Source organism: Thunnus thynnus, chromosome 11, assembly GCF_963924715.1.
Source record: "Thunnus thynnus chromosome 11, fThuThy2.1, whole genome shotgun sequence".
NCBI lineage: Eukaryota > Metazoa > Chordata > Actinopteri > Scombriformes > Scombridae > Thunnus > Thunnus thynnus.
The window spans coordinates 19,159,699-19,179,512 of NC_089527.1; the positions used below are offsets into that span (position 1 = coordinate 19,159,699).

Below are 19,814 nucleotides of genomic sequence, written 5' to 3' on the forward strand. Positions count from 1 at the left end.
CTTGATGACATAAAGAGATGGAGCGGAGAAAGAAGATATGAACAACTCAAGAGAAAGTCTGTGAAGAGAAACAGTAGGAGGACCATGAAAGCCAACCTTCGGATCAAAGACGGCACAAATGATTGATTGATATTGATATTGGACGGAGGTCTTCTGTCATTGTGATAATATGCAATTTTGTCTTTTTTTTATTTCAGCCAACGCTGCCAGTAATATTGCATCCTCAGTTAATGCAGTATTGTAAGTTGGCAATCAGTTGCAAGGTTGGTGGTTAAATCCCCGAGCAGCTCCTGCCCCCATGTCAAAGACCTGTTGAGCAAGTCACTGAACCCCAAGTTATTGTCATTGTATGTATGCAAAAAATGTAAATCACTGCCAAATAATGTAGTAGTTGATACAAGAGTATCAGTAGTTTCAGGTAATGACCATGGTTATGGTTATACAATCAAATTTTATATCACTCCCTCCAGAATTAAAAATGGATCCAACCTCCTCTGATCTCTGCTGGCAAGTGTCTACTTTAATTCATATGCTATGGATAGAAGTGTTTCAAGTGTTTCAGTGATTATGACTGTAAACCTCTCACTGCATCCTGTTGTTTACCCTGTTTAGCCAAAAGAATTAGTTTGTAGAAAGATCTGTAAGCCAAGCTGTTTTGCAATAAACAACTGTTCACTTAAATTGGGATCAAGTGAGAAGCTGTCTTTTTCCTTTCTTTCTTTTTTAAAGTCTGTATATCTGAGATTATTTTGAAACTTGGTTTATCTACAGGTCAAGTACACCTTGTGATCACAAATGCGGATAATAAACTAAATATTATGTCTAATTATGTAGTACTGTAGTTATAAGTTAAACAGTGGGATTCATTAGTGAGTATGTAAACACAGCACTGGCCTGAGGGTGCTCATAAAAGCGAGAGCAGAACACAAAAAGCTCATTATTCAGTCAAACCAGGAGTAAAAATGGACTAAATGATGGCAACAGAAGAAAGAATATGTTCCAATAAGTTTAATGATTGCAAAAAATATAAAGCGGTTACAGAAAACACCAAATCACCCAATTATTTAAGATAAAAACCATACTTTTGCTATTTAATTCAAGAAAAAAAGACATCAATTAATAATCTGATTTGGTTGATGAGGGCAACTTTAACTGTCCTTTTCACCATTTTGATCTCTTGTCATCAAGAGTAACATACAGTATGTGCATTGATGAATATTTATTTATTGACTTGTTTATTTGATAGGGACAGAGCACATTATGGAACATCAATATAAAATACAAGATGTAAACATGCCGGAGTTTGCAAAAAATGCTAATTTACATCCCTGGTCCCTAGGCAGGTTTAAATAACATGCAAATACAAATATACAAATACATAAGTAGAAAAAGACAAAATACATGACATCATGAGATACCTGATAACTATAAAGCCAGTTTTAAATCAACCTGTTTAACAGTCCTTTCAGAGTACTTTTGGGAGAGAAAACAATGGTACTGCCTGTAAATGAGCTCCAGAATGACTGAAATGAAATCTAAAGGACTTTATAGTTGATGGTCTTCTTCACATTTTCTATTAACTGTGTTTTAATGAAATTTTGATGTGACACACTAGGTCCTCCTAACACATTTTGTTAGGATCTAGTATGTCGGGTCTGTACATACAGACCCAAAATGTCTGTGGGGATCATCCTTTCTTGGTCAGACAATTGGCCTTGTTTACAAATAATGCAAAATTGAAACATTTTGTTAGCTAGCCAGTTTAAATACAAGTCATATGCCAGGCATGAACTACTGCTATTTTCAAAAAACTTTAAGATTTGGGTTTAAAAAAAAAAAAAAAAAAAAAAAAAATTATAACAGACTGTCAAGACTGTCGGAGACGGACAGGAAACAGAGAGAAGGATAACACGCAACAAAGGTCTCAGTCTGGAATCAAAGCAGAGACATTGAAAATACATGGTAAGTGTCTCAGTCAGGCACCAGGATGCCCTGAATTATGCTGTACATATAATCTGGCAGTCTCATTGAGACTAAAATTTCTTTTGCAAGAGAGACCAACGTACAACAGAAGAAATAGGTAGAGATAAATCACAATAGCACATACATAAATATAAACATTATACATTATATTATTTAAATTTTTTTCAAAGAAGTCCAACTGAAATTAAAAGGCTTTTTTTAGTCTGCTACATCATACATATCTGCTCTGTAAATTCATCAGAATACCAGTAGTTATGTCTATGTAGATGGATAATTTGTTTCCATACAGCAAATCAAATCATTTTTTAAAACACACTTGCACAAAGCAGTAACATCAGCGTTCTATCATAAGCAAAGCAGACGGTTACACTGACTAACATCCAGACAGCATCCTCCAACACAACTCTAGAGCCGCAGACTCTGAACAACCCACATTAGCTTTCCTGCTAAAGTCTCCTTATCTAACTTACAAACACACACACACACATCTTGTCCTACTTCACTTCACATCTTAGTTTGTTGAATGAGCCACCAAACAAAGATTCACTTGGAAAAGTACACTGCTGACGTCAGTCAGCAGGCTAGATAGAAAAGCTGTTTAGCTGCAGCACATTAAACAGCATGTAAATGCACTTGTAAATATCACATTGGTCTGGTTAGATGCTTGTGTGGTGCTTACTCTTCAATACTCCTGCTAACAAAACACTGTCTGCCCATGGCTTGAAAGCTACAGCTCAAGTTTATTTATTTAAAAACTCCTGGATGGTACAGGCTTATTGACACATTTATTTAAGCTTATGTTGAAGTACCTGTTACTTCCATTGTAGACAAAGTACCTGCATCTTACTGCCACTTCCTTGACATGATTCACTCCATCAGAATCCCCTTAAAGGGGACATATGCATATTTACAGGCCTATATTTTTAATCTGGGGGTCTACTGGAATATCTTTGCATGATATTCAAACAAACGTAAAAAAAACAAACAAACGTATTTATCTTATACAGGCCCTTTATGCAGCCCATCAGTTCAGCCCCTGCCTGAAACAGGCCATTTTAGCTCCTGTCTCTTTAAGGCTGCCCCTCCGAAGAGCCCACTCTGTTCTGATTGACCAGCTCTCAGAAGCTGCCCCTCAGCATATTTTGGTAGGACGAGGGTTATGGAAGTAGTAACTTTAACCCACACCACATTTCAAGTGATCATTTTAACCCAAACTACGATCTTTCCATAACCAAGTGGTTTTTGTGCCTAAAACTCAGTCCTTGACCACAGCGTTGTCACATCATAAAGCATAAGTGTCTCTAAACAGTGATTTGACAAATGAATTTGTCCTGCCAATTACTGCTAATGGAGGCACCTGATTCAGAAACACTCTTAGGGGTCATTCTGGAGCACATGGTCAAATGACCTATGTGGTTGTCTAATTTTGAGGACTTGTTGGTTTTTGGGTACTCCACATGGTAGGCCTATGCCTGTACCTCTGATGTGTAGTTTAAGACATGCAAGTCGGCTCTGGCAGTATCTTGGCTGAGCTACAGTATGTAGCCTTGTACATGGACTCTGCCACACCCTGAAAGGAGAATTATAAGTCCAGCTTAAGGTAACTTGATCTAAAAAAAAAAAAAGTGTTTAAATGCAGTAAACTGAATGCATTTAGCCATATTATGTGGAAGGTGGCAGTGGGCAGCTGTGGCATATTGATGTGGATTTGGTTCCCTCTAAAATGTTTGTTTCCTGTTTCGTCCCCTTCCTGAGGGTATAAAATGCTTGCTCCATCTCATGATATTGTATTTCATCCCATGTGTGTATTCATGTTTGGGCTTGTACAAATAGGAAGATTTGTCGTTGCAGTTCTTGGCAGCTGTGGAAGTCAGTCCTAAACAAAGCACGAAACACAAATGAGCAATTGGTCCAGTAACCTCAAGCAGGCATGTTGACTTTTCTGTTGCTGATGGTATGCTAAGTGCTGCTAACACAATGTCCATAGCAAAGTATTGTCTTACCTTGTTACTCACTTGTCTTATGTGGCTCAGGCAAAAGGACCAACATGGGATCTCATGTCTTTTGATACTTCCTGGTTCTACCATGTTTGAGGAGCATGGGGGGATCATGTATCTGTTTTTGACAAAGAGTGTTTTCCTTAAGCTGGTGTTCACATCGATGTTTGTCTCTGTAACTGCTTGGTAATTTGTGAACATGAACTTATAAAATGTAATATCTATTTTGCTCAATTGTCTGTATATATGTATTTATGTAGTGAGCTCCCACACTGGTTGTTTGGTCCAGTCCCAATGAGTTACTGGGAGGGTATATAAGCTTTGGTTATGGAGGTGCCAGGGTTTGCTACACATGCTGTCACAATGCATTTTCTCACAAGAGAGGATGTTATCCTTGCTAACATGACTTAGCTAACATGCTACACTGTAGAAAGGTTCTCAAACAAAGAAAAGCCATAAGCCTTCTTATTTTAATTAATTCTTTAACATGAAGGAAATGAGGAGCACTTCTAAAAAAAGGAAACGGTTCAAACACAAATGGTTGGTTTATAGCTGCTGTTTTATGGACATTGTTGCAGTAGGCCTGGGCTCCAACAGTAGCTGCAGCTACATGCTGTGACCACATTGTGAGGAGGTACAAACTTTGTCGTGGCTGGTTATGTCAGGCTATGGTAGTTTGCCTGTATCAGTTTTGTGGGAGAACAGCAATTGAGTAAAGTCAGCAAATGTTTTATGTTCATTCTGTGTAAAGATACTGCAGTTAAGTTGATGAGGTTACTTTAGCATTAGCTGTATTAGCTACTCTGTTTGCCACTGTGCATTGAGTTTCATGTTGGCACATTAGTATTTTATGGGTAATGGGTAATTATATATGTTGTTTTGATGTGGTGGCTGAAAATATATCATGGTCATGAACACAAGTGCATAATTTTGACTGCTAAGCTAACTAAGGGAGGCTATTGAGTTCCCTACACTGTGACTCCTGTAGCCTATGTAACCCCATGAAGACCATGCCTGACTGCTGCCATGGCTGTGACTGTGACTATGACCATGGCTATGGCTGTAGTTACAAGCATTGTGATTATGGCTATGTCTACCCCTCTAGCTGTGTCTGTGGCTGTGATTTTGGCTACGACACTGGCTGTAGCTGTGACTTTTGAGTTGCTATACCTGTGGCTGACTATGACTAGCACTGTTGTGATTACCAAAGCTGTAACACAAGCTATCTGTGAACTCTTGTTGGTATATTGGCAATCAATCTGATCTATTTGATAGAGTTGGGTTCAAATGCTGGTGGGAGTGTCTGACTCTGTAACACTTTCTTGGCTGTTACTTCCTTATGTGCTGTATAGAGTAGCCAGCCATTCATAACCATATCCTATAGCCATAGCAGTTGCCATAGTCATATCATAGCCATGCCCAGGCATAATTTGCCACACTCCTGATGTGGTCACAGCAAGTGGCTTGTTGCTACTGTATGAACTTGGGCCTTCTTCAGTTGCTGACTGCACTGTCTACACTGCCCTTTTTAAAGTTCTTTTTTGTGTTCACTTTTTCAGGAATCCATGCTTTCATCTGCCTAAACTGAGGAAAGGTTGTTATGGCAGCACTTCTTTTTATTGGGTCTTCAAATGTTCCCTTGCTGAGGACCAGATGTGCTCACTCTGTCTACATCACAAAGTTCATCACTGGGGCTTACTGAAGACCAAGGAAGGACAATGTGCTGATGTTAAACCTAATGCACCAACAGTCTGAAATGGCAGCGCAAGGTAAGTGCACTAAAACAGACTAGAACTGGTTCCATTTAACTTTGCCTATCAAGGAAGTTCATAACTGGTCAGCAAAGGTCTCTTCCAAACATGGCTTAGAAATGCAGCTTTCTTTTGTCCAAATTCGGAGGACGTAGATGTTGTATTCTTTGCGGGCCTCAATAGCCCACAACAGGGCGTGGTTTGGTCTTAATGAATGTGTTCAAGTGGTCCTAATCAAATGTGAATTCAGTTAATATTGTTATTGTGACCACATACATACCAGGTATTTGTGTTCAGGTGGTCATAATTCACTGGTTTGTAAATACATTAAATGTACCATGAATGGACCAATGAAGAAATGACAAGCAATGATTAATTCTAGCTAAGCATAAACTCTGCTGTTTGTTTTTGGATTGGTGGCAGTTATTTTGATATATAAATGTGCTAAATTATTTTCCATGTCACAACTTGTATAGTGAACTATAGTATCATAGAGCTTACTTAACATACTGTACAGATATCTATATAGTACAGACACACACCAAGAAATATAGATGAATAACATACATAACTAAATATAAGTGTGTTCCTGTAATCAGTGTGACATTGTTTTTAGAGCTGCCAGAGCAGAAAGAACAAGACTCTTATGAGAGCATGTGCTTCCCCATTTTCGCATCCTGTGACTGCATTTGGATGGGAGAAGCGTGAAATGGGTTCAGGGTTGTTTACTATGGTGAGTGCAATGGAGGCTCTGTTGCAAAGATTGGTAGGGTAAGGTAGGAGGCCAGTTATTTTGGAGGCAGTGTGTGCAATTTGAAAAAAAAAGAAAAGTTCTCATTGGATATGGATAAGATGGTAAAGAAACATGAGGGAACGCTAAAGTAATATGGATTGAGCTGTGGTTTTGCATAGCAGCAACATCAGTTGGTAAGCAACATAAGAGTGCTTTGAGTTTATGAAGTTGTTCCTGAATATTGGTGTTGTATTCGTCAAAACTGAGGTCATTGTTGAGTATGATTTCAAACTCTACCTGCGGGATGTCTGGTAGCCAGGACGCATATGCCTTTGTTGCATATCATAACACTTTCTCTCTACCCATCTTTCCTAATCATCTGTGCTGTAAACTGTCCAATAAAGGCAGTTGTATTTGCTTGTGTTTTCTGTACTTTTTATAGTATTTTTTTTCACTTTTTGTTTGTATTTCCTTAAAGGACCAGTGTGTAGAATTTAGTGGTATCTAGCAGTTAGGTTGCAGATTGCAACAAAATGAATAAACCTCCCCTCCCCCTCCCCTTCGAAGCATGAAGGAGAATCTATGGTGGCTGCGAAAAATGCGAAAGGCTCTTTCTAGAGCCAGTGTTTGGTTTGTCCGTTCTGGGCTACTGTAGGAACATGGCGGTGCAACGTGGCAGCCTCTGTGGGAGAGGACCCACTCCCTATGTAGATATAAAGGGCTCATTCTAAGGTAACAAAAACATAACGATTCTTATTTTCGGGTGATTATACACTAATTAAAACATACTTATGAAATACACATTATCCTGTGTCATACGGTCACCTTCCTTGAAAGTCTAATGGAGAGTGTAAAGAGTGTAATTTCAGTCTTATCTTGCTAAAAATGACTGTCTTGAACAATACTGAGCATATGAATGGAAAGCAGTGAAAACTCACCATCAGAATTGATTGAATTCAAGCTGACCACAAGTCTTTGTGATGGCAGGGACAACCAGTTTTTTTACCTTTCAAACCTATGGGAATGAGAATCTGATAGTTATAACATTTGTGGTAGAGTATCACATTAAGTGAACTTTTTCTGGTGTCTGTCCACCCTGACCACCTCTCAAGACTGTTTGTAGCGTTATATGAATTTCATATTTTCAACTTTCTGCTTTACTACTGACCACATACTATTTTAACCAAAAACCAATGCTGTCATTTTGTTTTAGAAAATACTTGAAACAAGGGGATTTGCACTGGAAATAGGTTGGAATATTCTTACTGCACTGACAGATAAAGAAAAGAAGACTTTAAGAACTTAATTACAGAGTAAAATGACTAAATAACTGTAAATGTTAGTTACTGCCCACCACTGCTTAGGTAGTTCAGACGGTAAACTCTATTCTGTTTATATTGGTGGCCATTTACTATTAGAAATGTAGTCTGTTATTAAATGACTGGTTTTAGGAAACTCGTGATACAAACCGGTGATTGAAAGGGGTTTTTTAAAAAACATTTATAATGCAGTTAAACTGGGAAATAAAGTATTCATTTTTTGCATTGACTGACTCTTTATACAAACATAAAGGTCACACTCCAAAAACACTTTGATTTCATTAAATTTTTTGTTTTTTATTTTTGTCTTGCTGCTATGTACTTCTGCATTCATGAAAGTATTTGTGGGCAGGTCAGGTGCAGACCACCAAGACCACCATCAGGACGAAAGACAAAATACATGCATGAGATGTCATTTCTCTGTTAAGTTGTCTCTGCATGGGGAGAAGAATTCTCTAAGCATCTTGTGGTAAAATTTTAAAAGTGCATGCCCACTTGTTTGACCTCATCAGCCTCTTAAAATGTGCTCACTGTTGACAACGTAAACATATTTATTGCCAGAAACATCAGACAGTGCAGGATCCTTTCTTACCTTTAGTGTTATTGCCACAAAAATAATCATAATGTTATAGCTTTGTCGTTACTCTTGAATAATGCAAGGCTTCACTTGTGCACCTTTGGCGATCTAAGATGTGAAATAAAAAATCTCTTGGGAACCAGGCTCATTAAAGAACTACACCAGAGACGGGTCCATAACCTACTGACTGTAACTTAAAAAATACAGAAGTGAAAATGATTTATCCTGGCAAACATCTTCTCAAAATCAAAGGATGCTGAAAGAAAAAGTGTTGACTTTTAATCCAGATGAATTTGACAATCAAATGATGATTAACTAAAAACCAAAATCACTGACTTATTCTGACACTTGCAGTGGCAGCCAAAAGTTGTATGAGTGGCACTTTCCAATAGGATTGGGTTTCAGACGAAGAAGATGAAGAAGAACTGCCATGTGTGAGCTATTATAAATTAAAACATGTCAGAAGTTCCCACAGAGCCCCACTTCTACACTAATTCTAATAAGAAAGAGGCAAGGTGAATCTCAATGAGACGAAGAATTAACCGGGGACCCAAATTTTTAAGAATGCACTGGAACAGAATGAAAATCAATCACAGGAATGTAGATGACACACATGCATCGTCCCTTACAACTATATTTTAATGTGATTTTTAAAAGTAAATTCTGTATGTGCACGATTTCATAAACTGTCTTTGGGATACTGATGACAACTTGATGATTTCAGTGTTTTGGGGTCTGCAGTATTTTCAAGTGTAATGTTCTTGTAAGTGAGAGTTTGGCTAGAAAGTAGACCCCTGTCCCACCTGATCCCCCAATCTTACAAAAAAAAATATTTTTTATTATTTAAATACTGAGATTAGTTTGTTGCTAATGTGACCAGATGTAATCAGAAAAACTTACAATACCATAACAACATTGACAAAAACATAATATTTCAAAGGTATTTCTCCATTAACTTCCTTTTCAGAAATGTGTTGCTTTTAAAATTCCCCAAATATAATATTAACCAAATTAAAAATTACTGTTAATATTGTAGATGTCTACAAGCTGCGTTTCAAGAACAGGACAGAAGAATAGCAGAATTTATTGTACCACCTTAACCGTATCCAGAGCGAAGGACCACTGGAAGATTTAGTCTTTAAACCAATAAAAGCAATTTCCAAAGATAATTGAGAACATGTTTCAATGCATATGCATGAAAAAAGGATTTTCCATAGGACCAACTCACATGCTCACGTAATTGATTGAGGGGATGACCCGTTATATTAAATGTTATTTGAGAACCATCAAAACGCGCAAAATTGCAAATTGCCCAGCTTGTATCTGAATTAATACCTCATTCATCATCATTATGAGTTGATAAGTTAATTTAACCATTTCATTCTGTCTTAATGAGCTATAGTTGAATTAATGTCATGTAATATATGAAAGTAACATTTGAACAGAGGCAATGATTTGAGACAAACAGAGCAGAAACTACTTTAGAAGCATAATGGTGGCATAAATCTCATCAAGCTGCAGTTCATGTTGCTCGTTTTCTTTACATTTTGGGAAAATAATCCAGCTATATTATTTTTTTAGTGAGTACAGGCAGCGTTTGATGATGTTTGATTGACTTAGTGGATGTTTTGATGGAACAGCTGGTATATCAGCTGTAAATACTGCATTAGATCCAAATGTGAGGACAATATGTGTTAATAAGCAGGCTGGGTTATAATGGAGGATAATATTACACGCGTGGAATTAAGTTTATGCTTTCAAAGTAACAATAGGGACAAAATAACTGCATGTACGTGTTGTATTTTATAGTCAGTTGGCTCACTGAAGACCCTACTGAGCTGCCAGTCCTTCATCTGGCGTTGAGTGACTGCATTTGACCATAGGGGTCTGCGCTGTCTTCTGGTTCCACCTTAAATGCGTTTTGGCCCCGCTTGCTCCCTGTAGTTTAGGTTTTTTGTCCTCCCGCAGCAGCTGTCACCCTGCATTACTCGCAGTCAGCTAAATGAAACATTATTCTAAACATATGCATCGTAATCAGTCCGGTCACACTTACAAGAACACGCGTTAATAAGGCAATCAATCACTCTGGAACAAGCAAGTTGTTCTGTAACAGCTCATAAACAGTGTGTAATGAAGAATTGGAGGTTAGCATGACACGGCGCTGATCAGATAATCAATGTCAAAGATGCGATGAATGTCAGTAAATGCAGTTTTCATGTCGTTTCTATAAAATCCTCAATTTACAACAAGCAGTTCAATTACCCTGAAAATACAGTCAATTAAATAGGGGTGATTGGACAGTAGGGGCAGGATCATCGATCTTTGCATTTCTATCTCGCTGGTGGACATTTAATTTGGTTTTTCTATTAGCACCGAAATAAAGAAAATATAAAATATATTAAACAACCCAAAGATTTATTTTCTTGTCAGAAACCATTCGGCTAAGGTGACAGACAGTCCTCTGCATTATGATGAATTCTTTTTTCAGTCTTGCACATTGGATACAAAACTAATCGTGTTATTGTGGGCAGTGTTTTTCTGGCCTCTGTCTTTTCCTTTTTACACCTCCATCTATCTCAATGCCTTTGTTGTATGGGTTGCAGCCCTCGCTTTAGTAAAGAGCAAGGAAACATGGTGATATATCACGCCCATATTTGCTGCCCTAATCCTATTTCTTTAATGGGGACGTTCAAAAAAGCAACTTATCTTAAAGTCTCTTGGGGCATTCTGGTGTAGGCTATATTTTAACCAAGTGCAATTAACGACAGTATCAGCTTGTATCATTTAGAGGTAATGTAAAAATAATGGTAAATTATAGGGCCGGAATGACCCGTGATGGCATGCTTCATATTCCCTATAGCTTTCCCACCTATTTATTAATTAATGTTACACAGTGTTTTCTATAGAGATGGTGCCACAGCACATAAATAAGCCGAGGATGTCTTTATTTTAGGATTTTTCTTTTATATAAATATAGCTATATATATATGTGTATGTGTGTGTCGAGCTTGTTAGTCTGTAACATGTGATATAAAATCAAATCCATTTTTTGAAGTCAACCTAGATTTGGATTATTTTGCTGCAATGTCATATAATGTGAAGAGATGGAAATGTGTAAAGATTTTTTTTTTATTTATTTTCCAAGAACAAACACGATCAATAAATAACATGATTTACATTTCATATTGCACTTTTTTTTCAAGTTAAAATATTTAAATTCATACAGTCATTGATATTTTAAACACAGAGATATAGAGTTATAACAGAGGCCCTATAGGGACAAAGGCCAATACTATTTTCATTTCATTTCATTTCAGTGCTTGTTTATCAGCCCTTTTAAAAGCCTCTTTTTGAGTGGACCGTAACGAAAATGTTCTCCATCTCAAATAATCCACCCTCTAAAAATTTCGCACGAAATACAGATCATGAATTTGGACTAATTGGTGATTTTACAGGTCAATTTGTAGGCGGGTTTTTTTTGTGATGGGCCTATTTGGCGTGTACATCCAGTGTTTTAACATTAAAAACATTCAGCAAGTCACACAAAAAAATAAATAAAAAAAAAACAAACAAAAAATGTGTTTCAAAAATAGCCTACCATCCACATTTCATGAAGCATTTTTTTTTCCAGGGCGATCAATAATTCAGTTTCCAACCATCAGTAGGACTATCCATGATATTTGCAAAATATTTCACGATTTACAATTCACATGTTTTATAATTAACATAGCTAATGGTGATGTCCCAACAGGAACGAATAAAATAGCACATAGCCATTTTTACAGGCGCAGACAGATTGTAAAACCAGGCTAATTTGTCTGAATTTTCGCCTTGCTCAGTCCCGTCACTGTGTGTACTGAGTGAGGAGGTCCTACAGGGACTACATACCTATGAAAATACTGGGTTTGATATAATGAGGTTCTGCAATGTAAATAAAAGGGAGATCACTGCATGTATCGAGGTATTTTCCCATTATGAACAAACACGTGTGAGGGGTTCTTTGTAGGCTTGTATGTAATATTTTTAAACCCTCCACGTGTCAAATAGTAGCCATGTACAGTGCATTTCTGTGTACCAGGACTGTCGCTTTGTTTCAGGTCTTTTGTATGTCTAATGACTTCCCTCCGCGGGTTGTTAGCACTTGACAGCGGGTCTCAAAACGAGGAACTTTCTTACAGTCGTGTATTCAAAGGAGCTCCATCTAGGTACATGATTGGCAATTTTTGTCATGATCCTCTCATTATTAACATAAAAATTGACACGAAAGACGCGGTGCAAAAATGATATGCACCTTCCAGCTGATTAGGCATATCCCCACAGAGCTGAGGCTGGGTGTTAGAGAAGCTGTTGCTGCCAAAATCTCAGTCTATTAGGCCTTAGTGAAGAAAGATATGCTGCTGGGATGAAAAGCAGGACCTTAGATAGCATAATTACATCAGGTTTGTGTCTTAAAACCTAAGCAGTCAGGATAGCCAGGCTGGGTCTGTCGTGTTGAATATTGGACATTTGAGCCGCATAAATGTGGAATTAGACTCAATCTCAGTTCCATAGTTTAATTTGGGGACAAGTAGAAACACATAAGTTTATTTAAAATGGCACAGTGAGTGAGGCATGGGGACAGAATGAATACTCTATTATTTTTTTCTCCAAATATGTAAGTTAATCCAGCACAGCCCATAAAAACACAAGGGCACACGCCTTTTACAAAAGGCTTTTTTATGAGTTGCAAAATTTTCGGTGCTCAGCTATTCATGTCGTTTTCGTTATAAAGAGCCTTTTTGGGTTTGAGTCAGACTTTTATAAATTAATCTTAGTGTGTGTTTGTGTGTGTCTTTACAATGCTGTGTAATAAACAAATGCTTTACCCCGGTGTGATATTTAAAGTAGGCCTATCCCCTAAAGTAGAGCAAAATATGAAACGGTCGTGTAGGCTGCATGATGAGTTATCTGTTAAGCGAAGTTTCTTCTCGTTGGTCTGGTGACGGGACTGAGGTCTTACTGAGAACAGCAGCAGAATACGGCAAAAATCCACTCTCGGATCTTTGCCCCGAAGCTGTGCAGGTAAAGTCAGCGCTGGTGCTCCTGGAGCCCAGCGCGCTGGCCGCCTGGCTGCTGTGGCAGCTGAGACACGAACAAGGCCCGGCGGCTGACGGGGCGCTTACCGCAGCCGCCGCTGCCGCGGCCGCTGCCGCCGCTGATGCCGCTGCAGAGCTATTCAGGCCTGCGGGTGACTGGTAGAGTCCCGGGTGCCTGAAGCTGCACAGGAGCTCTGGCCGTGAGTAGGGGTGGGAAAGTGCGCGGAAGGTGTCGAGGGGCCGGATGGAAGTGGCGAAAGGTGACGAGGCGGCACCGGTGGCGGCGGCGGCTGCTGCTGCTGCTGTGACACCGACGTGCGGGTAGTAATGTAGAGGCATGTGCGAGTGGAAAGGGTAAGGTAGACTTCCTGTAGCTGCCGCATGCGTCATCATGTAAGTGTAGAAGCTGGGGTCTGCTGGATGGGGCCAGGACATCGCCAAACGCTGCCTTTTATCCTTCATCCGCCTGTTCTGGAACCACACCTGCACACAAAGCCAAAACAAGGCCCATATTGAAGCTGCCATGTTGTTCCCAAGCTCTAAATTTAGACCTCTGAAGAGATTCAGCGTCTGCTTACAGACACTGATCTCTACATTCATGTTAAATCGCGAAAAAAATGTTATATGTTGCAGGAGTTAAAAATATAACAATCAACTTTTAAAGACCTGAAAATATATTTTGCTCTTTTCAATATTTTATTTTTAATAAATAGCATGCAGGCTGTGAATTAATTGTAGCCTACACATAACAGTTGTATTGATTAGCATCCAGTGGAGTGACAAATAAAAAAAAGCGTTATTTAATGTATAAATCAAAATATCACACTGCAACATTTCATCAGCAGAAATAACTGTTACGCGGCCTGTATTTAATACCAACATTATTGCTTTCTCTGCACAGACACAAACACACTATACATGCACACTGGACATAAGAATAATGAAGATTAATCTGTACCTTAATAGTAGTTTCGGGCAGATTTAGCGCTGCGGCTAATTCACATCTTCTCGGTCTCGAAACGTAATTTTCCCGGTAAAACTCTTTCTCCAGTCTTCCGATCTGTTCTCGGGTGAAAGCTGTCCGATACCTTCTGACCTGGTCGGAATTTGAATTGTTTGATCCTCCCGCTGAATTACCGTTCATACCCGGGATAGAATTTGAGCTCGACCCAGAATTACTGTCAGAAAAACCTAAATAAAAAAAAAACCAAATAGTTATTAATATTGATAATACCGAAATAATATACTCGTGTGTCGGCCTACAGTAGGCCTATATTTGACAGCCTAATATTAAAAATAATAAAACTAAAGCGTTAATTTAAAATTTGTGTCAAAAAGCAAATGCAAAAGTTTTGTCAATATATATATATATATTATTAATATTACATTTGTCCATTGTATAATAATAAAAAATAGAAGTAAAGTTATGATGATGATGATGATAATAATAATGATAATAATAATAATAATGATAATAATAATAATAGAGGAAGAATAATCGCTACATTAACATCAACATACTGTATAATTGCACAAATATAAACAAGACCAAAATATCACTGAGTGAAATAAAATCTTACCTTTGTTGTTTTCCTTGTGTTGGCTCGGGGAGCGATGCGAAGGGCATCCCACCTCCACATCACTGTTAATATCTGATTCTTGTGAAACTTCGGAGTAAATGCTCATTTTCTTCCTGCTTTCTGTCGACGAAATCTCCGCCGAAGAGCTGTTTTCACTGTTGTGGTGTGTACCGAAAAGACTGTCAATTTCAAATTTGCCTTTCGTCGGGATGTCCCCAAGATTTCCATGGAGAGAAGCCGAAGTGATTCTCGGGCTTAGCCGTCCGCTGTGCTGAGAGTTTTCCAGGGCCTCCAGCACTGAATTTCCCGGCGTCTCTGAAAGCCTTTTCCCTGCGACGGGACTGTGCAGACCTCTCTCCATCAATATCATCTCTTTTCTTATCCTCTCCATCATTAAGCCGCGCAAGACGAGGAGGAAGAGAGAAAAAAAAAAAAAAAAAGGAAAAAAAAAAACACAACACTTGTCCAGGGGGCTGGCGCACCAGTGAGTTGTACCGGAGCTAAATCCACATGCAACTCAGCAACTGTCTCTTGAATATCTGTCTCTAAACCTTTTTATAAGCAAGACGCGAAAAAATGAAAGAATCTGAATGCAATCGACGAGCGACTGCTCAAAATGTGCCGTGCATCCCTCCCCACAGCGGCAAAAAATGTCATTCATCAAAAGTGGTAGCTGTTCGTTGTTAAAATGCTCGGCTGACGTTGCTCCAATGATCATTTATTGTAACAGGTTTATAAGCAAATAAATAGGAGAGGGCTGTCACTTGATGATGGAGGCGGCCTTCGGTCAGACGAATAATATCCAAGTGGAGAGGAAGAGAGGAGCGAGATGCTTGTCCCTGGGTTGATCTCTGAGTCTGTTTTAGATTGCTCTTGGGTTTGGCCTCTTGGGTGAAATTGGCAGTCTGATTAATAAAATGAGCGGTGCAACATTTCCCTCTTCATTTAGGAATATTATTATGCTTTGATTCTCTATTGTTTCCCTCCTCTCTGTTCGCCCTCCTCCCCCCTCTGTAATCCTTGTTCTTTTATTTATTCTCCTTATTTCTTTCTCTCTTTTTTGTCTATTTCTGTGCTTTAATCAGATTAAGGTGCAAGTTTGTGATAAAAGGTGAGCTGTAGTGTTTTTCAGTTTGTGAGACCTTTTTTTTTTTAGCAAGTTTTTTGTTCCTTTTTTCTTGGATGTTGATCCACTCAGTTCTTTATTCGTTTAAGACACATTTTGATGTGGTGATAATGGGTGCATTATTACACATTTACTGACAACAGTACATACTTATATATTAATTAAGGCATGCAGAAGTAGGCTTCTTGCATGTTAAAGGACGTTTCTTTTAAAACATGACAGTCATCTAATTGTTACTGTTGGAGTTAATATAGCCTATAATTTCTGTTTCTTTACATTGTCCTTGACTTTATGAATGATTTTTCTATTGGATTTAAACGAATTACACAGATTTAAGATCGTATACTTGAATATTTTATGTTTTAACAGCATCATCAGTTTAAAAGGTCACTACAAAGTCTCCAATCCCTGTGTTGAACCTCCTATTTTTTAGTATTTATAGGAAAATAACTGGCACATGTCTGCATCATATTAACTCTAACGGAGACTGGATGTGTGAAGACATAACACCCATGCATGGACTCCTGGTTTCCTCGATGTGAAATGACTGTAAAGGGACCATCAGATTATCTTCTGTGCGTTCTCTGGCGCCTCCTGCAGGTTTTAATATTAATTGCTGTCATTGATAACAGGCGTTGAATGAGTTGTTGTGTAGCTGGTGTCCTGACTTGTGACTGTCTTGAGCACTCTGGGAACATTTCCAGGCAATGTTATATGTGTATATGGCAATAAAGAAGTAAGATAAATAGGTAGTAGTAAGAATAGTAAGTAAGAAATGGGTAATAGTAATACATGTTTTATAGGCGAAAGCCAGTCTAGAGGAAATTGGAGTTGCTGTAAGGGCCACTTTCAATGAAAGAGCCTCATTCCTAATCTGACACTTTCTCTACTTTTTAATGCTTGTAAATAATATAACAGGATTCAAAACAGAACATAAATGAGCCTCCTGTCCCATCCTGTGTGATCACAGAGTATGACACTGAATATTGACACAAAGGACTTCAGAGTCCATATAGAAGAATCTATTGAAGCCTAATTGCAGCCAATTTCAGCCCCCTAAATAATTTGTTTTTTGTTTTTTTAAAGCAGTGTTCATGTAAACCAATGTTTGATTTTTGTTTAAAAGAATAATGTCTTACAACTTGCAGGATAAGACCAATTATTACATTTTCACTTACCTTAGTTTAAGTTGTAATACACCCATCACTTTCTTGGTGAACACAGTGTTTTGTTTTAATAATAATAAAAAAATGCACTCAAGTAAAACACCAGTATGCATTCTTCTCTAAGAGCTCTAGGAATTTACATTTAATATAATTAGGTCATTTGCATACATGTACTGGATTAATTGTGCAGCTGACGAATCTTTCTATGAAAAGACTTTTAAGCTATGAAATATTTTTACACTGCAGTTTGTCTAAACCTTTACTAGTTGTTCCTTAGTTAGTTACAGTTAATATTTTTGGGTAATAGACCAAATGTCACATTTCTGCTCAGCTCCTCTTCGCCAACTGTAGAAAAAAACACTGAAACAGTAAATCTTTACTCAAGTGATTTGTTTAAGTCTTTGATTGGTTGAAGTGTCTCACTGTAAACGTCAAATGATATTGTTCATATATCACTCATATGTCATCTCACCATTATTAGAGCAAATATAATTATAAGTCTCTATCTTTTCTGTTTGAATATCACATCTAAAAATAAACATGAGCTTCTGAACTTGAAGCTTATATATTCACTTTTCAACTTTGTGATTTCTTAGTTCAAAAACTGAAAATGTTGCACCTCACAGTGAGAACAAGGTGTTTTGTGTCCATAATTTGTCACACCTCACTGTTCCCAAGGGGCATTTTTCTGTGGTAGTACAGTTGGAATTTGTTCCCATGTGTAATGAAATAAACATTTCACATATTCAGTTCAAACTGTATTGAAAATTATGTTAAGTTAAATAGCCAAAAATCCATCATACTGACCAACTGTGATAATCAATGCTGTCTTCTGTGAAATAAAATACGACAAGAATATGAAAACAAAACAAATATATTTAAAAAAAAATACAATCACGATTTTTTTATTGACATTTTGTAAAAGTGGATATAAAACAGAACAGACAGGTATAAACCTGTAAAGCTGGCTAGATTTGACAAGGAGGTGTCACATTTCATGTCATTCTATTTATGAAGACAATGTTCATTAATCTATATGTCTGTAAATGGACCAGTGTTTGACACCAAGCACGTTTTCTAATACAGACCACTGACAAGATATTCTAAAACTAATTGACAGGGTTAGAAATACAAACACAAAGACAACAAGACACTGAAGTGACAATAATGGCAACAAAATCAGAATTATCAAGATGGTGCTCGAACCCAAATATTAATACAATAATATAATGATTACATCCACTACTGAGTTTGTGTGGCCATGCAAAGTGACGCGAAACAACAAAGTACAAATGACACTTTATAGCTACGTTTTGCACATAGTAGCCATGCATAGCAGCATTAAGCAATAAGGTATGCTGTTGATAGAGAATAAGACCAGATTTACAAAATATAACAATTAAAATTAAATTTGAGTTAAAATTAACAGTTTTGGTTAAAGTCTTGATTGATTATCTATCAGATAACTGGCCATGGGAAGTTAGCATCACATTAAAATTGAGCCAACCAAGCCAATAAGTAGGTAAATCCTAGAAACCAGGACTTAAAATGTCCCATAAAGAAGAGCTGTGGTGGCACAAGCATGCAGCAACCATCATGACCAACTTTGATGTGCTGGAGCACCTGTCAATCAAGCAAATGGCCCTCAAAACATATTTATTTCAACGGCCTAAAGGTCCTGCACACCCACAAGTGTTTACCGTTATTAGACCCATGCTTAGGTTAAAGGCGGGCGAGCTATGATGGGAGCCTTGTCATTGAATTGTCTATCTACCTGTGAGGATGCGGAAGGTGTAAGTTGTCCCACCTTCACAAGTGCAACAAATCAGTCTGTGCACACTCACACAGTCTTGAGAAGAAGCATAATCAGACAACATAATTAAAATCACCTGTGTGGGTTTATCATGGCTGTGCAGGGCCTTTAATATTATGGCTTTCAAAGTCATCAATGAGCCTTTTTTCACAGAAGACAGTTTGATTTGTTAAAATAAAGATAAAAAGCACAGATGTTACTAATAACATTAACAATGTTTCTGTTCTATTCAAGTGTCCCAGCATGCACAATAACATGACCCTGAAACTGAAGCCGCTACAAGGAATTCAGCCGTTACTTTTTATTATTTACACCTGGACTTTTCTTACTGTGACATGTCAAAATGTTTTCCATTAGAGGCACATAAGAAGATGTGGGATTGACTGTATGGTGAGAAGTTGGGTACTTTCCTCCGCCACCTCAGTACAGTCAGTTTTGTTTTTGATTCAGCATCTAGTGGCCATTAGAGGAACTGCAACTTAAAGCACTTTATTGGCTTCAGCCATGGTGGCTGGCACTTGTTGTATACAAGGGTGAATAGGGCCACTTGACATAAGGGCTTTACCTCTCTGAGGGGTTTCCCTTGCACTTAGGACCCCTACCAACCCGGCTCTCTTAAATTTATTGCAGTCAGCAAAACAACTACTTTTTAAAGTGCTGGATATTTTTAGACCTAATTCATTGAAAGTGTAAC

General features: G+C 37.9%; 2 protein-coding genes across 2 annotated transcripts in view; one reads left to right on the forward strand and one right to left on the reverse strand.

The window, feature by feature from the left end:
* Positions 1–2,741: 2,741 nt before the first annotated feature.
* Positions 2,742–19,814, forward strand: part of hoxd3a (homeobox D3a) — a 69,322-nt gene continuing 52,249 nt past the window's right edge. The window contains exons 1-2 of the mRNA XM_067603592.1: positions 2,742–4,520; positions 5,540–5,749. The gene's annotated coding sequence lies outside the window, so the exon portion shown is untranslated. The remainder of the gene's footprint in view (positions 4,521–5,539; positions 5,750–19,814) is intronic.
* Positions 11,284–17,944, reverse strand: evx2 (even-skipped homeobox 2). The gene is made up of 3 exons (XM_067603591.1): positions 15,016–17,944; positions 14,394–14,626; positions 11,284–13,918 (listed from the first exon to the last, which is right to left on the reverse strand). The coding sequence occupies exons 1-3, from the start codon at positions 15,407–15,409 to the stop codon at positions 13,304–13,306; spliced, it is 1,242 nt and encodes a 413-aa protein (XP_067459692.1). The 5' UTR covers positions 15,410–17,944; the 3' UTR covers positions 11,284–13,303.

Bases quoted from the DNA above. Each gene is read 5' to 3' on its own strand.
- evx2 (XM_067603591.1), bottom strand. From the start codon at position 15,409: ATGATGGAGAGGATAAGAAAAGAGATGATATTGATGGAGAGAGGTCTG. The intron at 14,627-15,015 runs GTAAGATTTTAT...TTTTTTATTTAG, and splicing joins ACACAAGGAAAACAACAAAG to GTTTTTCTGACAGTAATTCT. The intron at 13,919-14,393 runs GTACAGATTAAT...CTTTGTGTGCAG, and splicing joins TGCCCGAAACTACTATTAAG to GTGTGGTTCCAGAACAGGCG.